The sequence below is a fragment of the Dipodomys spectabilis genome, unplaced genomic scaffold, assembly GCF_019054845.1.
Source record: "Dipodomys spectabilis isolate Male_0828 unplaced genomic scaffold, ASM1905484v1 ptg000422l, whole genome shotgun sequence".
Lineage (NCBI taxonomy): Eukaryota > Metazoa > Chordata > Mammalia > Rodentia > Heteromyidae > Dipodomys > Dipodomys spectabilis.
The window spans coordinates 4882064-4900836 of NW_024871099.1; the positions used below are offsets into that span (position 1 = coordinate 4882064).

Here is an 18773-nt window from a genome sequence, read left to right on the forward strand (position 1 = left end):
GGACTAGGGCTTTTTGAATTTGGGGTTCTTGAGATCCATGGACTCAGGGTATTGAAGTCCTCTAGATTACATCAGGGGGTGAGAACTCATGTTAGGGGTCTCCTGGTGCCTGCAAATAGGGCTTGAGGTGCCCCGGAAGACTGGAATGCATACCCTCACTGCAGCCGCCTCCATCCCAGGCACAAGGACCTCATGAGTGGAGTTACCTGAGGGGCTGGGATTGGTATTTTAAATTTGGGATTTCCCTGGGGATTTGAGGGATCTCTATGATTGAGGGTGTCCTGGAATATGAAATTTGGGGTATTCTAGGAGCTTCAGGGCTTTAGGTCCAGGAGAAATTGGGATATGTATACTCTGGAGTTTGGGATCTCCAGAGTCCAAGAATGGGGTCTTCAAATTTTAGGGTCCCCCAAAGGGGGAAGTCATTAAAAAATAGAAATTTCTGGGAGCCTGGCCAGCACAGAGGCCATGGGCCATTGTAAGTGGGCTTCATACAAGGCACTGGGGGTTTCTTGAGGGCATAGAGGGTAGGAAGACTTGGGGGTCCTGTAATTAGCACTTCCAGGACTCTTTTGGTGCCTATAAATTGGGGGTAACAGGGCTGGTTAAAGTGGGTCTCTTCTTGAGGGATAGGTATAGGGGGGGTCTTTGTTAATGGAGAGTCTCTGATAGGAGAATTGGAAAGCAAAGGTTTTGGGGTGACCATGGGGTCATGACATCTTGAGGGGACTGATGTTAAGTTGGGATAGTGACATGATCAATTACTCTGAAGGTGTGACCTATGTTCATTTCAAGGGGAACAGAGGCAGGGGGGTCTTTGTTAATGGGGATTTCTGGTCCACTGAATGACTCAAGAAGGTCCTGTTGTGGAACATTATGTGAACAGGGTCACCCTCACTTGGGTAAGAATGGAAATCTGTTAATGGGGGGAGGGGTGGGTGTCTGCTCAGAAGGGCTAGGGACAGGGACTAACCTGAAGGTGCTACTCAGGGAATTTCTGTCTGGATGACAGTATTGGGGAGTTATAATGGGGAACCTGTTAATAATGGGACCTCAGTGAGGAAGGGCTGGCTAATGGGGGGTCTCTATTCTGGATGTGTTAATGGGGGTCTCTATCTCAGGGTGACTGGGGGTAAGGGGCTCCTGGTGTCAGGAAACACTCGAGGAGACTGTGTCATTGGGAATCAGAGCCTCTAAGACTGCATCTCGGCCCGCAGCATCCACGGAAACCAGCAGCAGAAGAGCAACCTGAGGAGAAGAATGGGTCACACTGGTAAGGAGGTTCAGGGATAGCTGCCCTGAAACACCCCCCCTCCTCCATGTTTGGGATTCTGCCTCTGGCTGTGCATTCTGAGACAGTTCCTGCTACCTGCACCCTCTAAAACATTGGAGTCATCAGAATCAGCATTGGGTCTAACACCTGTTTCAGGATGTGCTTAGCCACCATGTCGTTTCTTTCTTTTTTTTTTGGGTGGGGGGGGGTCCGGTCGTGGGGCCTGAACTCAGGGCCTGGGCACTGTCCCTGAGCTTCTTTTGCTCAAGGTTAGCACTCTACCAATTGAGCCACAGCTCCACTTCTGGCTTTTCCCGTTTATGTGGTACTGAGGAATCGAACCCAGGGCTTCATGCATGGTAGGCAAGCACTCTACCCTAAGCTACCTTCCCACCATTTATTTTCTCTGTGTGTGTGTGTGTGTGTGTGTGTGTGTGTGTGTGTGTGTGTGTGAATGTGAACTCAGGGCCTGGGCATTGTCCCTACACGTGTTTTGCTCAAGATTGGCACTCTATGACTTGAGCCACAGCTCAAGTTCTGGCTTTTATCTGGTTTATTGAAGATAAAGTCTCATGGACATTTCTGCCTGGGCTGGCTTTGAACCAGCATCCTTAGATCTCAGCCTCTTGAGTAGTTAGGATTACAGGCATGAGCCATAAATGCTTAGCTTAGCCACGACTTTTCTTTATTTTATTTTTTGGGTTGGTCGTGGGCCTGAACTCTGGGCCTGGGCGCTGTCCCTCAGCTCTTCAGCTCAAGGCTAGCGCTCTACCACTTGAGCTACAGCGCCACTTCCTGTTTTTTTTTACTACTTATGTGGTGCTGAGGAATTGAACCCAGGGCCTCATGCATGCAAGGCAAGCGCTCTGCCACTGAGCCACTTTCCCAGCCCTTAGCCACAACTTTTCTTAGCTTCTATTTTCACCTCCAACTACAGCTTTAATCCCTGTGTCCAGTGGCCTTGGCCTTGCCTCTCCCTGATAACCACAAGACAGGGGACAGGGGTCACCACACACCTGGAGATAGAATTCTCTGATGCAATGTCCTTTGGGGTCCGGACTGTTGTGAAGGTGCGTTTGGGCTGCGTCACTGAAGAGAGGAAGGCAGGATCTCAGGTGAGGGGATAATAGATCCATTTTGTGTTTCCAACACCCACCTGGACTCTTTGTTCATTAATAACTTTCTATGTCGCCAGGACCCACCTAGATCCCTTATCATTCCCAATACCCCCCTGGACCTATTGTCAGTAATATTCATTGTGTTCCCCAATTCATATCTACCTGTGTTCTCAGCAGTCAATGTCCATCCCCAGTGTCTGCTCAGAGCCTTATTTTATTTTTTGTGCTGGACCTATGGCTTCAACTCAGGGCCTGGGTGGTGACCCTGAGCTTTTTTGCTCAAGGTTAACACTCTACCGCTTGAGCCACAGCTCCAACTCTCGATTTTTGGGTAGTTAATTGGAGATAAGAGGGTCAAGGCCTTCTTGCCCTAGCAATCCTCAGATCGCAGTCTCTTGAGTAGCTAGGGTTACAAGTGTGAGCCACTGGCACCTGGCTTTCAGATCCTTAATTTTTGTTTGAAACTCAGGGACTCATGTGTGCTAGGTTAGTGCCATACTCCAACCCTCAGGCCCTTGCTGTTCACGTCCCTTCTCTCAAAGCACCTTTCCTCTTTAGGACCCTGTCTCAGTTTTCTGGGCCCTGTGTCCCCAGTTATATCAGAAACGATCACCTGCATATACCTGAACGCCTACAACCCTTCTCTCATCTTGCCCTACGCGCCTCCCCACATCCCGGCCCCAACTCACTTGTTACTTGATGCACTTTTTTGGCTCCAGTACTGTCCCCAGGGGGATCAGTGGATCCACCAATCCTGGGGAGACACAGGGAGGAATCAAGAGTCACAAGAGACCAAAGTCTGCTGGGAGCTGCACCCCCCCAGACAGCCTGGAGGAAAGAGCTAGGATGGGGGTAGGAGGGCAACCACACCGATCAGTCAGTCTAGGGAGAGTGGACCAGGGCTCTGAGTTGCTTCCTGGATCAAAGGTCACAGTTTGGGCTCACCTCTGGATACGAGATGCTGGTGCAAAGACCCCATGCCGTGGGGGACAGGTGAAGTACCGGACGCCAAAGACAGAACCATCATGCTTGCCCGTGGGCTGATCCAGTTCAATGCCATACCAGTACCCTGAAGCAGCCACGGGGGGAGGCAGAGGGAGTGTCAGAATGCTCCACGACCCTGCCTGCCCCAGCCCAGAATCCTCAAACTCACCTGGGGCAAAGTCTGTCTTCCCATAGAAGCGCACGGTTCCCTGCTTCTGGCCTGCCACGAGGACCTGGTCTCCAACTTCAGCCTTGGCTCCATCGCGCTGCTGTAAACTGCCCAGAGATGGGGATGATGGAGATTTCTTCTTCCCTGGGAGTAGAGAGGAAAGGGTTGGGACCCCATTGCTAGCATTGGGGGAGTCCATGACATCCCAAAAGCCCCAAGACAGAAACTCTGTCCTTGTTTCAGTCAGAGGAACCCCGAGGCTTCTCTTCTCCAGAACTGGGGCAGGAGGAGATTGCTGGGGTCAAAAGAGAAACCACCCCAGATGCCAGAGAACTAGGATAGGGCCTCAGGTTTGAGGAAAAATGGACTCACCAAACCTGGAGAACCCCCAAATCCTTCTCATAGCTGAGGACATTTAAGCCCAAAGAGGCACAAGTTAGGAAACCTGTCCTTTCATATTTATTTGTTTACAGTACTAGGGATTGAACTCAGGACTTAGAAATTATTCTTTTCAAATAAAGAGGAGGGGCTGGGAATGTTGCTTAGTGGTAGAGTGCTTGCCTAGCATGCATGAAGCACTGGGTTTGATTCCTCAGTACCAAATAAAATAAGCCGGAAGTGGCACTGTGGCTCAGGTAGTAGAGTGCTAACCTTGAGCAAAAGAAGCTCAGGGATAGTGTCCAAGTCCCAGGACTGGCAATAAATAAATAAATGAAAAAATAAGGAGAGACAGGCACTGGTGGACTCATGCCTATAATTTTAGCTACTTAGGAGGCTGAGATCTGAGATGGTTCAAAGCCAGCTCAGGGAGGAAAGTCTGTGAGACTCTTAGTTAACAAGCAAAAAGCCAGAAATGGAGCTGTGGCTTTTACTCAAGACTAGAGCACTAGTCTTGAGTAAAAAAGTTAAGGGACAGTACCTAGAGTCTGAGTACAAGCTCCAGGACTGGTAACAATAAAAAGGCATCTGGCTTGCCATCAGTGATATGTCTTGCCTAGCATGTAAAAAGCCATCAGTCCATCTGTACCACTGCTAAACAAATAAAATGAAAGGGAGGAAGTAACACTGTAGTTCAAAGTGGTAGAACACTAGCCTTGAACAAAAAAGCTCAGGGACAGCACCCAGGCCCTGAGTTCAAGCCCCACAACTGACTAAAAAAAAACAAAACAAATCAAAACAAAACAAAAAACAGACTAAGCTAAGATCTGGAACCAACCCAGATGCCCCTCAGTAGATGAATGGATCAAGAAAATGTGGTATATATACAAAATGGAATTCTATGCCTCCATCAGAAAGAATGACGTTTCCCCATTTGTTAGGAAATGGAAAGGCTTGGAAAAAATTATATTAAGTGAAGTAAGCCAGGCCCAAAGAAACATAGGTCCCATGGTTTCCCTTATTTGCAATAACTAGTATATGTCTGAGTCGAGCAGAAAAGGTCAGATAAGTTGATGTTAGGGAAATGAACCCCCAAGATAATTATTCAAATGCTTTTTTCTTTCATGCCATTGTTTCTAACATATTTATAAGATTATTTCTTTATTGCTTTGTATATCCCTCCCCCATGGTATAATCCCTGCTTTCACTGTATTTGATGTTGGTATAATTTGTGGAGGGGAAGGAAAAAAAAACAAATCGTTTAAATAGGGATGAAGGTGGACCCATTGCAACAATGAGATGTACAAGTAGTTATGTTGAAAAACGAACTTTACAACTTTGGTTGGGGGGGGGAGGTGGGTGTGGAGGAGAGGATTGGGTAGGGGGGTGGGAGGGATGGGAAGGGATGGGAAGAGGAAACAAAGGAGGAGGCAACAATGCTTGATAAGAAATGTACTTAGGCTGGAAGGTGGCTCAGTGGTAGAGTGCTTGCTTTGCATGCATGAGGCCCTGGGTTCAATTCCTCAGCACCACATAAGCCAGAAGTGGCGCTGTAGGTCAAGTGGTAGGGCACTAGCCTTGAGCTAAAGAGCTGAGGAATAGCACTCAGGCCCAGAGTTCAGCCCCCATGACTGACCAAAAAAAAAAACAAAAACAAAAACAAAACAAAAAAAGAAATGTACTCATTATCTTACCCATGTAATTGTAACCCCTCTGTACAGTATTTTCACAATAAATTTTAAAAAAGACTAAAATGAAAGGGAACCAGATTTAGTAGCAACACCTTGTAAAACCTAGCACTCAGGCAGCTAAGGCAGGAGGATCATGATTCTAGGTGTTCAAGATCAGCCTAGGAGAAGTGGTGCTTTGGCTCAAAGTGGTAGAGAACCAGCTTTCAGCAAAAAAGAGCTCAGGATCCAGGTGCCTATGGCTCATACCTGTAATCCTAACTACTCAGGAGGCTAAGATCTGAGGATCGAGGTTCGAAGCCATCCCAGGCAGAAAAGTTCCCATGAGACTCTTATCTCCAACTAACGACTCGAAAACTGGAAGTGGCACTGTGATTCAAGTGGTAGAACACTGGCCTTGAGCTTAAGAGCTCATTGACAGTGCCCAGACCCAGAGTTCAAGCCCCATGACCGACAAAACAAAACAAACAACAACAAAAAACAATAAACACCTCTGCCTCAAAAAAGCCCAAAGTAGAGATCAAAGTGGTAGAGCACTGGCCTTGAGCAAACAGAGCCCTGGCCCTGATTTCAAGCCCCATGGCCGGCAAAAATAAATAAAATAAAATATAATAAAAAGGGTTGGAGGGGCTGGGAAGGTGGCTCAGTGGTAGAGCGCTTGCCTTGCATGTATGAGGCCCTGGGTTCGACTCCTCAGCACCACATAAGCAGAAAAAAAAAGCTGGAAGTGGTGCTGTGGCTCAAGTGGTAGAGCGCTAGCCTTGAGCTGAAAAGCTGAGGGACAGCGCCCAGGCCCAGAGTTAAGGCCCACGACCAGACCCCCCAAAAAAAAAAAAAGGGTTGGAAATATGGCTTAGTGGTATATTGCTTGCCTAGCACGCAGGAAGCCCTGGGTTCAATTCTTCAGTACTACATACACAGAAAAAGCCAGAAGTGGTGCTGTGGCTCAGGTGGTAGAGTGCAAGCCTTGAGCAAAAGAAGCTCAGGGACAGTGCCCAGGCCCTGAGTTCAACCACCAGGACTTAAATAAATAAATAGTTGGTTGGGCTCTGGTGACTCACACCTATCATCCTAGCTACTCAGAAGGCTGTCTGAGGACCATGGTTGAAAGCCAGCCCAGGCAGGAAAGTGTGTGAGACTCTTTCCCCTCTCCTCCCCTCAGAACTGAGGACTGAACTGAGGGCCTTGCACTTGCCAGGCAAGTGCTCTTCCACTAAGCTAAATCCCCAACCCCTCCATGAGACTCTTACCTCCAAAGTACCACCAGGAAACCAGAAGTGGTACTGTGGCTCAAGTGGTAGAGTGCTGACCGTGAGCTGAAAAGCTCAGGGACAGTGCCCAGACCCCATTCAAACACCATGACTGACAAAAATAAAGATAATTGCCAGGCACCGGTGGCTCACACCTGTAATCCTAGTTACTCAGGAGGCTGAGATCTGAGGATCAAGGTTCAAAGCCAGCCTGGGCAGGGCAGGAAAGTCCATGAGACTCTTAACCTCCAATGAACTACCAAAAAACTAGAAGTGGTGCTGGGCTCAAGTGGTAGAGTGCTTGCCTTGAGCTGATGAGCAAAGGACAGCGCCCAAGCCCAGAGTTCAAGCCCCACAACCAACAAAAATAAATAAATAATAAAAAAGGCAGATATAGGGTCTAAAGACGGGTAAATCAAGTTCCAACACAGGAACCTCTGGTAAGAGGAACACATTCTTTCTAGTAACAGATTCTTCCCTCACAATAGACCCTGAGTGGGAACTAAGGCCCCACAGATAGGAAACCTATAAGTCCTTCCAAGAACTAAGTAGGGTCAGTCTTTTTTTTTTTTGCCAGTCATGGTACCTGAACTCTGGGCCTGGGCACTATCCCTCAGCTCTTCAGCTCAAGGCTAGTGCTCTACCATTTGAGCCACAGCACCACTTCCAACTTTTTCTGCTTATGTGGTGCTGAGGAATCGAACCCAGGGCCTCATGCATGCATGCACCTTCCCAGCCCCAAAGTAGGGTCAGTCTTGAGCTAAAGGAGAAACAGTGAAAAAACTCAGAGCTTATCCTCCAAAACTAGGGTTTGGGCCTGAGGAAGAGTTTAAGGAGTGACAGAAACTGAGTTTCCCACACAAAATCCTAAGAATGGCTGTTTCCACCGCCCCACAGCCTCTAACCTTTGTGTTCCCTTCGGCCTTTGCCGGTGACACGAGAGAAGTCCATGCGGGGAGTCCGGGGTGTGGAGGTGACCGATGAGGGAGGTGCATCCACTGCCTTGGAGATCTTGGACACAGAGGCAAAGAGACCTGGGGGAAACAGAGTCTGGGCTAGGTATCATCCAAGCCTCTGCCCACCCCCTCCACCCCATCCCCCTTACCCACACAGCACCCTCAGAACAGCTGAGTGGAGCACCCCCACACATACACACCGGCCAGCCGCAGGTCCTACTGACCCTGTTTGGGAGGGCAGATGAAGTACCGGACGCCCCCAACACTGCCATCATTCTTGCCCTCTGGTTCGTCCAGCTCCACGCCCACCCACTGGCCACTGGCGAACTCTGTGGTGCCACAGAACCGCAGAGTTCCCGTCTGGAGAGAGAAGGGGAAATCCTGATTGGAAAAGGGTGCTGGGTCACTCACACACAGGAAGCAGAAGATTCACCAGCACTAGGAGTTTTTTTTTTCCTTTGCCTAGGGAGGCCCTGTACCTTTGATCCTCCTACCTATATTTTGCTAACCTTTTGCCCAGGCTGGTTGATCTCAGTCCTCCTGATCTGGGATTACAGTCATGTACCACTAACGTGACTGAAAGACCTTTTGTGTTATTTTGTGTGTGTGTGTGTGTGTATGTGTGTGTGCCATGGAGCTTGAACTTAGAGCCTGGACTCTGTCCCTGAGCTCTTTTGCTCAAGGTTAATACTCTATCACTTTGAGCCACAGCCCCACTTCTGGTTTTCTGGTGGTTAACTGGAGTTAGGAGTCTCATAGACTTTCCTGCCTGGGCTGGCTTTGAACCGTGATCCTCAGACCTCAGCCTCCTGAGTAGTTAGGATTACAGGCATGAGCTACTGGTGCCCAACCATTTTTCCCCCCAGTACTGGGGCTTGAACTCAGGGCCTCACACTTGCTAGTCAGGCACACTACCAGTTGAACCATGGCTTCAGCCCCTTGGTTATTTTCAAGGCAATATCTTGCTTTAGGTTCAGCCTGCCTGGGTTACAATCAGTCTTCTTGCATGTGGGGAACCACATCTCTGGGGTTGACAGGCACCTCACCCAGTGCCTATTAAGATGGAATCTCAAAACCTTTTTATATACAGACTGACTACCAACCAACTGCTGGGGATGGAACCTGAGCTTTGTGCATATCAGGCAACTGCTCTAGTACTGAGTTACACCCTCGATCCTTAATTCCTTGTTTAGGAGAGGGGCTAGCTGGAGTTGGGGGTGCAGTCCCAGTGGAGCTCTTTGAGAGCAGAAATAGGTCTGCAGAAATAGCTGTGTCCTTAAGAATAGCTTAGACTCAGCAGGAAGCTTGAAGGATACCAGGCAATAAATGAGAGCAGGTAGGCCTAGATGAAAGAAGATGCTCTTCACTCTTACATCAACTCCCCCTCCAGAGAGCCTTTCTCTTCCTAGGTCACTTCTCATCTTCAGGGGTGCTTCTCCATCACACCTGCAGGGTACTCAAAGTCCTGACCACTCCGAGTGTCCAGATAGAGACTGATTGATAAGCACAAGGCAGGGAGAAACCATAGGTAACCAGATCACCCTGTGGTATCTCAGCCATGATTGCCTGGGCTGTTACTGTTAGGGAGAATTCTTTCCCCTCTGGGCCAGAGCTCTGCACTGCCAGGAGGCAAAAAGGAAGCATCAGTGACTTGGAGGCAGGCAAAGACAGTCTCTATGAGCCCATAGACCCAGTTCCTAGGGTTGACAGAGCCATCTGCCCCCTTCCCACACCCCAAGTCCCTGACCTTCTGGCCATCCAGCAGCACACGGTCTCCCAGGCGCAGGCCCAGTGCGCTGAGCATGAGATTTCCTGGAACATTGTCATAGTTGGGGAGTGTGACCTTGGGGAGGGCACAAGACAGCGGCACAGCCTCCTCCAGCAGTGTTCGCAGCTCCTTGGCCACCAGCGCAGCCTCTGCTTTGTCAAGGGACATGTCCATGGGGTCCGGGACGACTTCAGCTGGCACCTGTCCCTTTCGGTTCTATAAGCCAATGGGAAGACAGCAAGCTGGGATTCAGTTGCCTAGGACACACCCCTATGGAGGCCCAACCCCATCATTCCCAGTCTAAGGGAAGCAGGGGCCACAACTAGATTATATCCTAAATCCACATGAGAGTTGGCCCCACAAGGGGGAGGGCATTATGGGACAACCCCTAGGGAAGGCCACCCATCCCTGTGAGCCTGGGCTAGAACAGGTCACAGAACTGACCTTGGGAATGGGAGTGGAACCAATAGAGGGCCATACCTGTAGGGTAAAGGTATGCCTACAATGGGTTAAGGTTAATAGGGGTGGAGTGAGCATCTAGAAAGTGTTGCTTTGCCAAGGTTCAGATTCAAACTCTGAACTAATGGGGAACAAGAAGAGGGCAGGCACTTGGGAGCATCAGCTACATCCCCCAAGATATACACGCCCCAGATGTTGAAGTCACTGGCATTGGGGATGGGACCCGGTAATGGAAAAATCAGAGTCAAAGATCAGTCTGAACACTCATACTCAACCCTGTCAATTACTGAAGGCCTAATTTTGCCTTCCTCATGGTTTCAAAACACTGTACACAGCCACCGGGGATACTCCTTGCTAGGTGACCCTGGGTAAATCCTCCATTTCTCTATTGTACAGCAGGGCTTATAATAAACTTCACCTGACATAGAATTGACGCTGAGTAAATATCAGCTATTATTTGTTAGATGTGCCGATGGGGTTTTGTGACATTTTAGAAGTTGAGATATGCTAGTGGTCCTTGTCCTCTCCTCTGTAGAGGCCAGCCGAAGGGAAGTGGAGGCCGGGGAGAAGGGGAAAGGGGAGGAGGAGAATAAATGGGGCCTGGGTGACTGTACCCTCAGTGCTGGATTGGCACCGTGCTCCAACAAACATTTGGCCGCACCCAGACACAGGTTCGAGGCAGCAATGTGCAGGGCTGAGCCATGGTTGAAGTCACTGCATGTAGAGTTCACCACTGGGGAGGATAAGAGGGGAAGAAGGTTTCGAAGTGTTCCACTACTGCAGAGTCTTGCCCCCTACCTCTACACCACGGCCCTCAAGTCTAAACCACGCCCCTTTCTTCCTAACCCCAATATTGGCCACGCCCCCTCACCTTGCTCCCACACCCACACTGGTTCACACCACTCATCTACAGATTATACCAGACTACTCTCATCCAAAGACCACGCCCCCCGTCAGCCCTCATGTCTAGACCACGCCCCCATCCTCACTTTGAGACCACACCCACCATCAGCTTTACTCTCTAGACCATGCCTTTTCTCTCCTCTCATCTTTAGACCACACCTCCTCATCCCACTCTCATGTCTAGGCTACGCCCCCACCCATCATCTCTAGACCACGCCCCAACCATTCACCATCTCTAGACCACGCCTCCTCGTCACACTCTAATCCTAACCACGCCCCTCCCAGCCTATCATCTCTAGACTCCGCTCACACCCATCCTCTCTAGACCATGCCCCTCCCTGCCATGCTCTCGAGACCACGCCCCCTCACCCAACCAAATGCGGGGGGCGGGGGTTGCCAGGCACCTCGCAGGCCTCCAGGTCCAGCTCCCCCTTTTCCTCGGATGCGGTCCCCTCTCCCAGCCAGGTTTCTGTCCTCACCCTCCTCATCCTCACCCCGATCTCCAGGTCTCCGCCTTACTCACCCAGGTTCTCAGCCCCCCCACACTGGGTGTCTTTCTCCTCCTTCCAACCCTGCTCACCCCGGGGCCTCGCGCCTTTCAGCAGCACGCGGACGAGGTCCGGGACATCGAAATAGGCCGCGTAGTGAAGCGCATTCATGTTGGTCCAGCGGCTTCGCAAGGTCACATCGGCGCCCAGGGCCAGCAGCTGCTGCGAGAGGCGCACAGCCGCTGCGGGGTCCCCTGCACAACAGCTGGGGTCAGCTTGGGAGCTGTGCCAAGCGCATGGGGAGGGATGAGGGCCAGATGGTGGTGGTGGTGGTGGTAATGTGGGGTCCAAGGGTCTGAGTTCTGGGTGGTTTTGAGGGTGTCAGGGTGGGAAGCCTAGGCTGTGGGGCTGGCGCCCTTACCAACTCCATGGGCCCCAGCTTTGCATGCATAGTGGAGCAGGGTCATGTCCGTGAGCCCATCACGATCGTTCACATGGCAGCCTCGACGCAGGATCTGGAAATACCAGGGAAGAGGGGAGGGTTACCCAAACAAGTGGAGACCAGAGTCCCCTCCATCCCTGGTCCCCCCAGGACTCCTACCTCATTGCCGATGACATCTATCTTGTGCTGGACTTGGGGTACCCACTGGCGAACAATGGCAAATAGTTCTGGGATGGTTGTCTGTGGGTCAAACAGAATCTCCTGGCATGCCGGGTCATTGGGATCGAAGAAGGTGAAGGCTGAGGTGGCGAGAGTTCTAAGGTCATTCCAGGCAAGCTTGGCCTTTGCCCCCACCCCCTACTTGCTTCCCCATCTAGCCTGAGGGTGAACTCTAGGTTTTTTCCTTTAAGAGCCTCTAATGCAAAGTTTCAAGCAGGTGGCACACAGGCAGTAGTCCACCCATAGGCATTTTCTATGTGTCCAGCAAGAGGTTTCCCTCCCCCCACCCTCCCTCCCTCCCTCCCTCCTCTCTTCTCTATCTTTTGTCAGTCCTGGGGCCTGAACTCTGGGCCTGGGCACTATCCCTCAGCTCTTCAGCTCAAGGCGAGTGCTCTACCACTTGAACCACAGTGGCACTTCCAGTTTTCCAAGTGGTTTATTGGAGATAAGAGTCTCATGGAGTTTCCTGCCTGGGCTGGCTTTGAACCGTGATCCTCAGATCTCAACCTCCTAAGTAGCTAGAATTAAAAGTGTGAGCCACCCAAACACAGCTCTTTTTAATTTTAATTAATTAATTAATTAATTTTTTTTGTCAGTCGTGGGGCCTGAACTCTGGGCCTGGGCGCTGTCCCTCAGCTCTTCAGCTCAAGGCTAGTGCACTACTACTTGAGCCATAGCACTACTTCCAGCCTTTTCTGCTTATGTAGTGCTGAGAAATCAAACCCAGGGCCTCATGCATGCAAGACAAGCACTCTACCACTAAGCCACCTTCCTAGCCTCTTTAATTTTTTTTTAAATAACAAAAAGCCAGTAGTCCTAGTTTTCAATACTGTTTTTAACTTATATAAGATATACCTATGAATAAGCAGGATCCAACCTACAGTCAGCCAGGCTGGTACCAGTTGCATTCTATCTCCCCTCAATTAGACTCTGATGAGAACTGCACTCTGTGGCAAAGTCAGTGCCCAGTAGGGGCCTGGCACGTGATAAAAACTAAGTAGTGTAAGGAAATGAGTAAATGAATGATCAGATCACACTGAGCCTAGGGTAGCACCACACAGAACCATGCATACTCTGGCCCGCTTGCTTTTTTGTCCTCTCCCTTACACTGGCCTATTTTTGTTCCTTTCAATGTGCCAGGCAAATTCCAGTCCCCTTTGCACTTGCTGTTTTTGCTCCTGGATAGTCTTCCCTCAGATCTGCCACAGTCTTGGCTCAAAAGTCACCTCCTCAATGAGGTCTCCCCGTAACACCAGGTCTAAATCAGCACCTCTGTCCTTCATTGGTTACTTAACATTGTGTGTGTGTGTGTGCACATGCACACACGTGCACACGCGCGCGCGCACACACACACACATACACACACACATACATATGTGGGGGTATCAGTCCTGAGGCTTGAACTCGGGGCCTAGGCTCTGTCTCTGAGCCTCTCTGTGCTAAACCCTAAGGCTATCACTCTATCACTTGAGCCACAGCACCATTGCTGGCTTTTTCTGAGTAGTTTATTAGAGATAAGAGTCTCACAGACTTTCCTGCCCGGGCTGGCTTTGAACTGTGATCCTCAGATCTCAGCCTCCTGAGAGACTAGGATTACAGGCATGAGCCACCAGTACCTAGTAACTGTCTCTTTAAAAAAAAAAATCAGGGCTGGGGGTTTAGCCCAGAGGAAGGGCGCCCACCCGGCGTGCGCAAGGCCCTGGGTTCAGTCCTCAGCCCTGGAAAAAAAAAATCAGATTGAAATGAACTTGTCTCTCTAATCTAGTCCTGGTAAAGGGTATGTCCACAGATGACATCTCTCCTGCCCTATCCAGCAATGCCAACTCTCTGACCCTACTGCTTACTTGCTGAACCTCCCAGCTGCAGAATTCCCAGCCAGCAATTTCTTAAAATCGTCCCTCTTGAATCCAGTTCTGGCTGCACTCCATCTCTCTACCCAGAAGCCAGAGGGAGCTTTTAAAATATAAATCAAGCCTGCCACTCTTATGCTTTTAGATCTGCATGCACACATGCACGCGTACACACACACACACACACACACACACACACACACACACACACACACACACACACACACTGCTCTCCTCTGTCACTTCTAGAATAAAGGTATTCAAAGTCTTCAATGTGGCCTGGAATTCTGTCCATTCCCTTAATTCAGCTCCATGCTCTTTCTACTCCAAGTTCAGTTCTGCCTCAGGCCCTTCACACTAGTCCTGGAACTCTTTCTCCATCTCTTCTCTGATTTCTTCCTAACGTTCTGGGTTTCAGCCTAAGTGCCGAGCCCCACCCTCACCCTGCTTAGTGTCAAGCAGGACTCCAGTTATTATCTGTTACATTCTTACCTTCTATTTTTTCATAGTACTCCCTCTGATCTGAACTCACCTAATTGTGTGTGTGTGTGTGTGTATACACACATGCGTGCACGTGCACATTCATGTGCCTGTACAGGGATTTGAACTCAAAGGCCTTGCATTCTTTTTTTTTTTCCTTTTCTTTTTTTTTTTTGCCAGTCCTGGGGCTTGAACTCAGGGTCTGAGCACTGTCCCTGAGCTTCTTTTTTGCTCAAGGCTAGCACTCTACCAGTTGAGCCACAGCATCACTTCTGGCTTTTTCTGTTCATGTGTTACTGAGGAATTGAACCCAGGGCTTCAAGCATGCAAGGCAAGCCGTCTTGCTTGGCTTTTTCCACTCATGGCTGTCACTCTACCATTTGAGCCACACCTCCAGCCCATCTTTTTTTTGACAATTAATTGGAGGTAAGAATCTCTCTCTGGGTGCTGGTAGCTCAGGCCTATAATCCTAGCTTCACAGGAGGCTGAGATCTGAGGGTCACAGTTTGAAGCCAGCCGGGGCAGAAAAGGTTGTGAAACTCTTATATACAATTAACCGTCAGAGGACTGGAAGTAAAGCTGTGGCTCAAGTGGTAGAGTGTCAGCCTTGCAAAAAACAAACAAACAAAAAACTCAGGAACTGTGCCCAGGCCCTGAGTTCAAGCCCCACAACCAAAAAAAAAAATTAAAATAAAATAAAAGTCTCTCAGATTTGTCTGCCTAGGCTGGCTTTGAATTGCTATTTCCGCTTCCTGAGTAGCTAGGATTACAGGTGAGAGCCGCTGGCACCCAGTTTCGTCTGATTCATTTGTTCACCCGTTCAGTTTTCCTCTCCTAAGTGCACAAAGCATGCCAGGATTGCTCACTGTTCATTCCTAGCAGGGAGCTGGTCATAGGGTATTAGCACTTGACAAATGATTAGACACTTTCAGTTTCCCTGACATTCCATTCTCACCTCCTTCCACCCACCCGCCCGCCCAGATCAGACCCTTTACTGCTGTGGTGACCAGACCTGGGTCCCCCTTTTCCAATCTTCCTTTAACTTGCCCTCAGGCCTCTTCCCTCCAGATGTCACCTCCCAAGGGGAACCACATCTGTCAGCACTGTGTTCTTGCAAACACAGTTCTCATCATGTCCTGGAATTATATATTTGTCTATTATGTTTATACTTAAAATGCCTGGCAATTATTGCAGCCTGTGAGTCCCCTCAAAGAAAAGACTGAGCCTGTGTTGCTCTGTGCTGTGGCCTCAGCTCCCAGTATACAGCTAGGGCCATAGTGGTTTGCAAGAAATGTTGGTTGGGTGCCAGGCACAGGTGGCTCATGCCCGTCATTTTAACTACTTAAGAGGCTGACTCTGAGGATCATGGTTCAAAGCTAGCGGGGGCAGGAAAATCCATAAGACTCTTAGCTCCAATTAACGACCAAAGAGCTGGATGTGGAGCTGTGGCTTAAGTGGCAGAGTGCTACCATTGAGTGAAAAAGCTAAGGGACAGCACTCAAGCCCTGAGTTCAAGCTCCAGTACCAACACACACACACACACACACACACACACACACATACACACACACACAGAAATGTTGGTTGAATGACTAAATGATTGAATGATGTGCCATGAATCAAAGGTTAGAATTATTCCCATTCCATTTTCCCATAGGTGAATGAAATTAATGAAAGGGGAGGGGCATGGTTTAAAGAGCTCTGCAGCTAAGACTCCTCTACCCTGCCTTCACAATCCCCCCCCCCCACCATCACCACCAGCAGAGCTGGGGCCAGGGGCACCCAAAGGCTTCAGGCCATACTCCAGGATGGGGGAGAGGAGTTACCGTAGTCCTTAGGTAGGGGGGCAGGTGCCGACGGGTGCACAACAGGCTTCTGCCGGCGCTCCTGGGTGGGGCTGGGGGCTTCGGGGATAGGCTCATCCTCTTCCTCTTCCTCTTCCTCCTCCCCTCGGGGTGGAGGACCCATTGGGGCAGGATCTGTCTTAGTCATGGCCCTAGGTGGCCCTGGAGGGGGGGGGGGCAAGTGCAAAGTTGGGGGTGGGGGGTGGGAGATGGCTTGCCAGCAAATCCTAGAGGCAGATATCGGCTAGCAAGGGTCCAGAATCTGAGCCCCTCAAAGCCGTCAGCGCCCCCAGAAGACCACACCACCCCCCACTCCAGATTATGGGAAAACCACAGGGACTCCCGTTATCCATCAAAGGGGCCTAAGGATATGTGCTCAGCTCCTGCCACCATCCCCCCCAAGGCCCAGCCCCCCATTCTTCTCCAAGCGGAGTCAGGGCCCTCTTTCTCAGCCGCCCCCCTCCCGAGAGGTTTGTTTATCTCGGGATGCAGGATGCTTCGCCCCTCCCCTTCTCCAGGGCCTTCCCCCATCTCCCCATCTTACCTGGCGTGGACCCGTTGAAGACTTTAAAGCGGAGGATGGAGGAGACCGCGGGAGTCAATGGGGTGTCAGCGTCTGGGGACGCGACGGTGGAGGAGAGGGAGACAGAGAGAAGGGGACGAGGCCCAGACGCTGCCGAAGATGAAGACGGGGATGGGGGAGGAGGGAGGGGCACGCACTGCGCATGCGCGGACGTGCCAGGCGCAGGGGTGGGGGGAGAGGGGTGGTGTGGCGGGAGGGAGGGCGCTCCAGACTTGGGAGGGAAGGAGGAAGGGAAAGGGGGGAAGGGAGGGAGGGAGGGAAAGGAGGGCCTGCCATTGCAGGAGAGAAGTGAGAGCCCATTCTGTCTATCCGTGCTGAGCTTCCCCCCCACCCCCAACCAGGACTGCAAATCAGACCAGTTAGGGCAGTGGTCTTTGAGCTCTTGTCCTATAATCGGGGTCCCACTGCAGTGGGTTAGGCTCATCATCATCCTAGCCCTTGGCATCATCATCCATTGATCACCCAGGGCTTATTCAGGCCCAGGGACAGGTTAAGATGCTCGCACAGAGAGAGCGCAGCAAGTAGGTGATAAAGCTAAAACTTTGAAATCTGGTAATCTGTTGAGTATGTTTTTGTTTGTGCAGGCACTGGACTTGAACTCAGGGCCTGGGTGCAATCCTTTAGCTTTTTTTTCCCCTTAAAGCTGGTGTTCTACTACTTGAGCCACAGCTCCACTTCCCAGTTTGGGGTGGTTTATTGGAGATAAGAGTCTCACAGACTTTCTTGCCCAAGTGGCTTTGAATGATGATCCTCAGATCTCAGCCTTCTGACTAGCCTGGATTACAGGTATGAACTACTGGCACCTGGTTGGTTTGACTGATTCTTTTTTTTTGACTGATTCCTTTTTTTCCCCCTTCCTTTCTTCCTTCCTTTCTTTTCTTTCTTTCGTTCTTTCTTTCTTCCTTTTCTTTCTCTTTTGACCATCTTGAGCCTTGAACTCAGGGCCTGGGTGCTGTCCCTGAGCCTCTTTGTGCTCAAGGCTAGCACTCTACCACTTGAGCCACAGCATCACTTCTGGCTCTTTCTGAGTAGATTGGAGATAAGAGTCCCAAATACTTTTCTTCCTGGGCTGACTTTGAACTGCAATCCTCATATCAGCCTCCTCAGTAGTTAGGGATTACAGGTGTGACTATGGTTCTTTAGCTTAAGGCAAGCGACTCTACCACTTGAGCCACAGCACCACATCTGGTTTTCTGATGGTTAATTGGAGTTAGGGGGGTCTCACGGACTTTGATGCCTGGGCTGGCTTTGAACCACTACCCTTGGATCTCAGGCTCCTGAGTAGCTAGGATCACAGGCGTGAGCCACCAGCACCTGGCATGACTATGGTTCTTAATCACCAAGTTACATAGCTGTCCAGAGGAGCCTCTTAACTGCCAGATCACATGACTGTGGCAGCATCTAGAGTACAGATCTGTCAGTGGATTCTGAGAACCTCTATCTCCCCCAGGAAGGCCTCCTGGAGCCTACCCAGGGCCTTAGCTCTACCTCATACCCCAGCCAGCTGTTGCCTGCTCTGTCTCAAATCTGGCCTGGTTGATCCAAATGTAGATTCAGTAGCTCCAAGATACTTCCAGAATTGCACCCCCTAACACACGAATTCCTGCCCATATTTCACCTCCCATTTGGTCTATCCAGTCTCATCAGGATCTGGCAAGGCCCCTGGTCTCCTCGGGGCCCTACTCTACTCAGAAGTATAGCTGGACATACAAGGCTTCTTGATGTTCCACACCCCAGGGCCTTTGCACTGGCTGTTCCCTTGCCTGGAAGCCCCCCCTCCCCTTCCTACCCCCAGATACCCATGCAGTTCCATCTCTCTTCTTTTGGGATTTTATTCATCACTGCCTTTTCAGGGACATCTCTACTCTCCCTAATGACAATGGTATGGCTGTCCCACCTCTCCCCTACTTTGTTTTTCCAG

General features: G+C 50.3%; 1 protein-coding gene across 1 annotated transcript; it reads right to left on the reverse strand.

The window, feature by feature from the left end:
- Window positions 1-23: 23 nt before the first annotated feature.
- Window positions 24-16874, reverse strand: Clip3 (CAP-Gly domain containing linker protein 3). Its single transcript, XM_042668022.1, has 14 exons — window positions 16814-16874; window positions 16252-16431; window positions 12036-12175; window positions 11856-11949; window positions 11527-11688; window positions 10658-10776; window positions 9564-9800; window positions 8041-8176; window positions 7766-7894; window positions 3545-3688; window positions 3337-3460; window positions 3081-3145; window positions 2290-2362; window positions 24-1248 (listed from the first exon to the last, which is right to left on the reverse strand). The coding sequence occupies exons 2-14, from the start codon at window positions 16415-16417 to the stop codon at window positions 1194-1196; spliced, it is 1644 nt and encodes a 547-aa protein (XP_042523956.1). The 5' UTR covers window positions 16418-16431; window positions 16814-16874; the 3' UTR covers window positions 24-1193.
- Between the last annotated feature and the right edge of the window lie 1899 nt (window positions 16875-18773).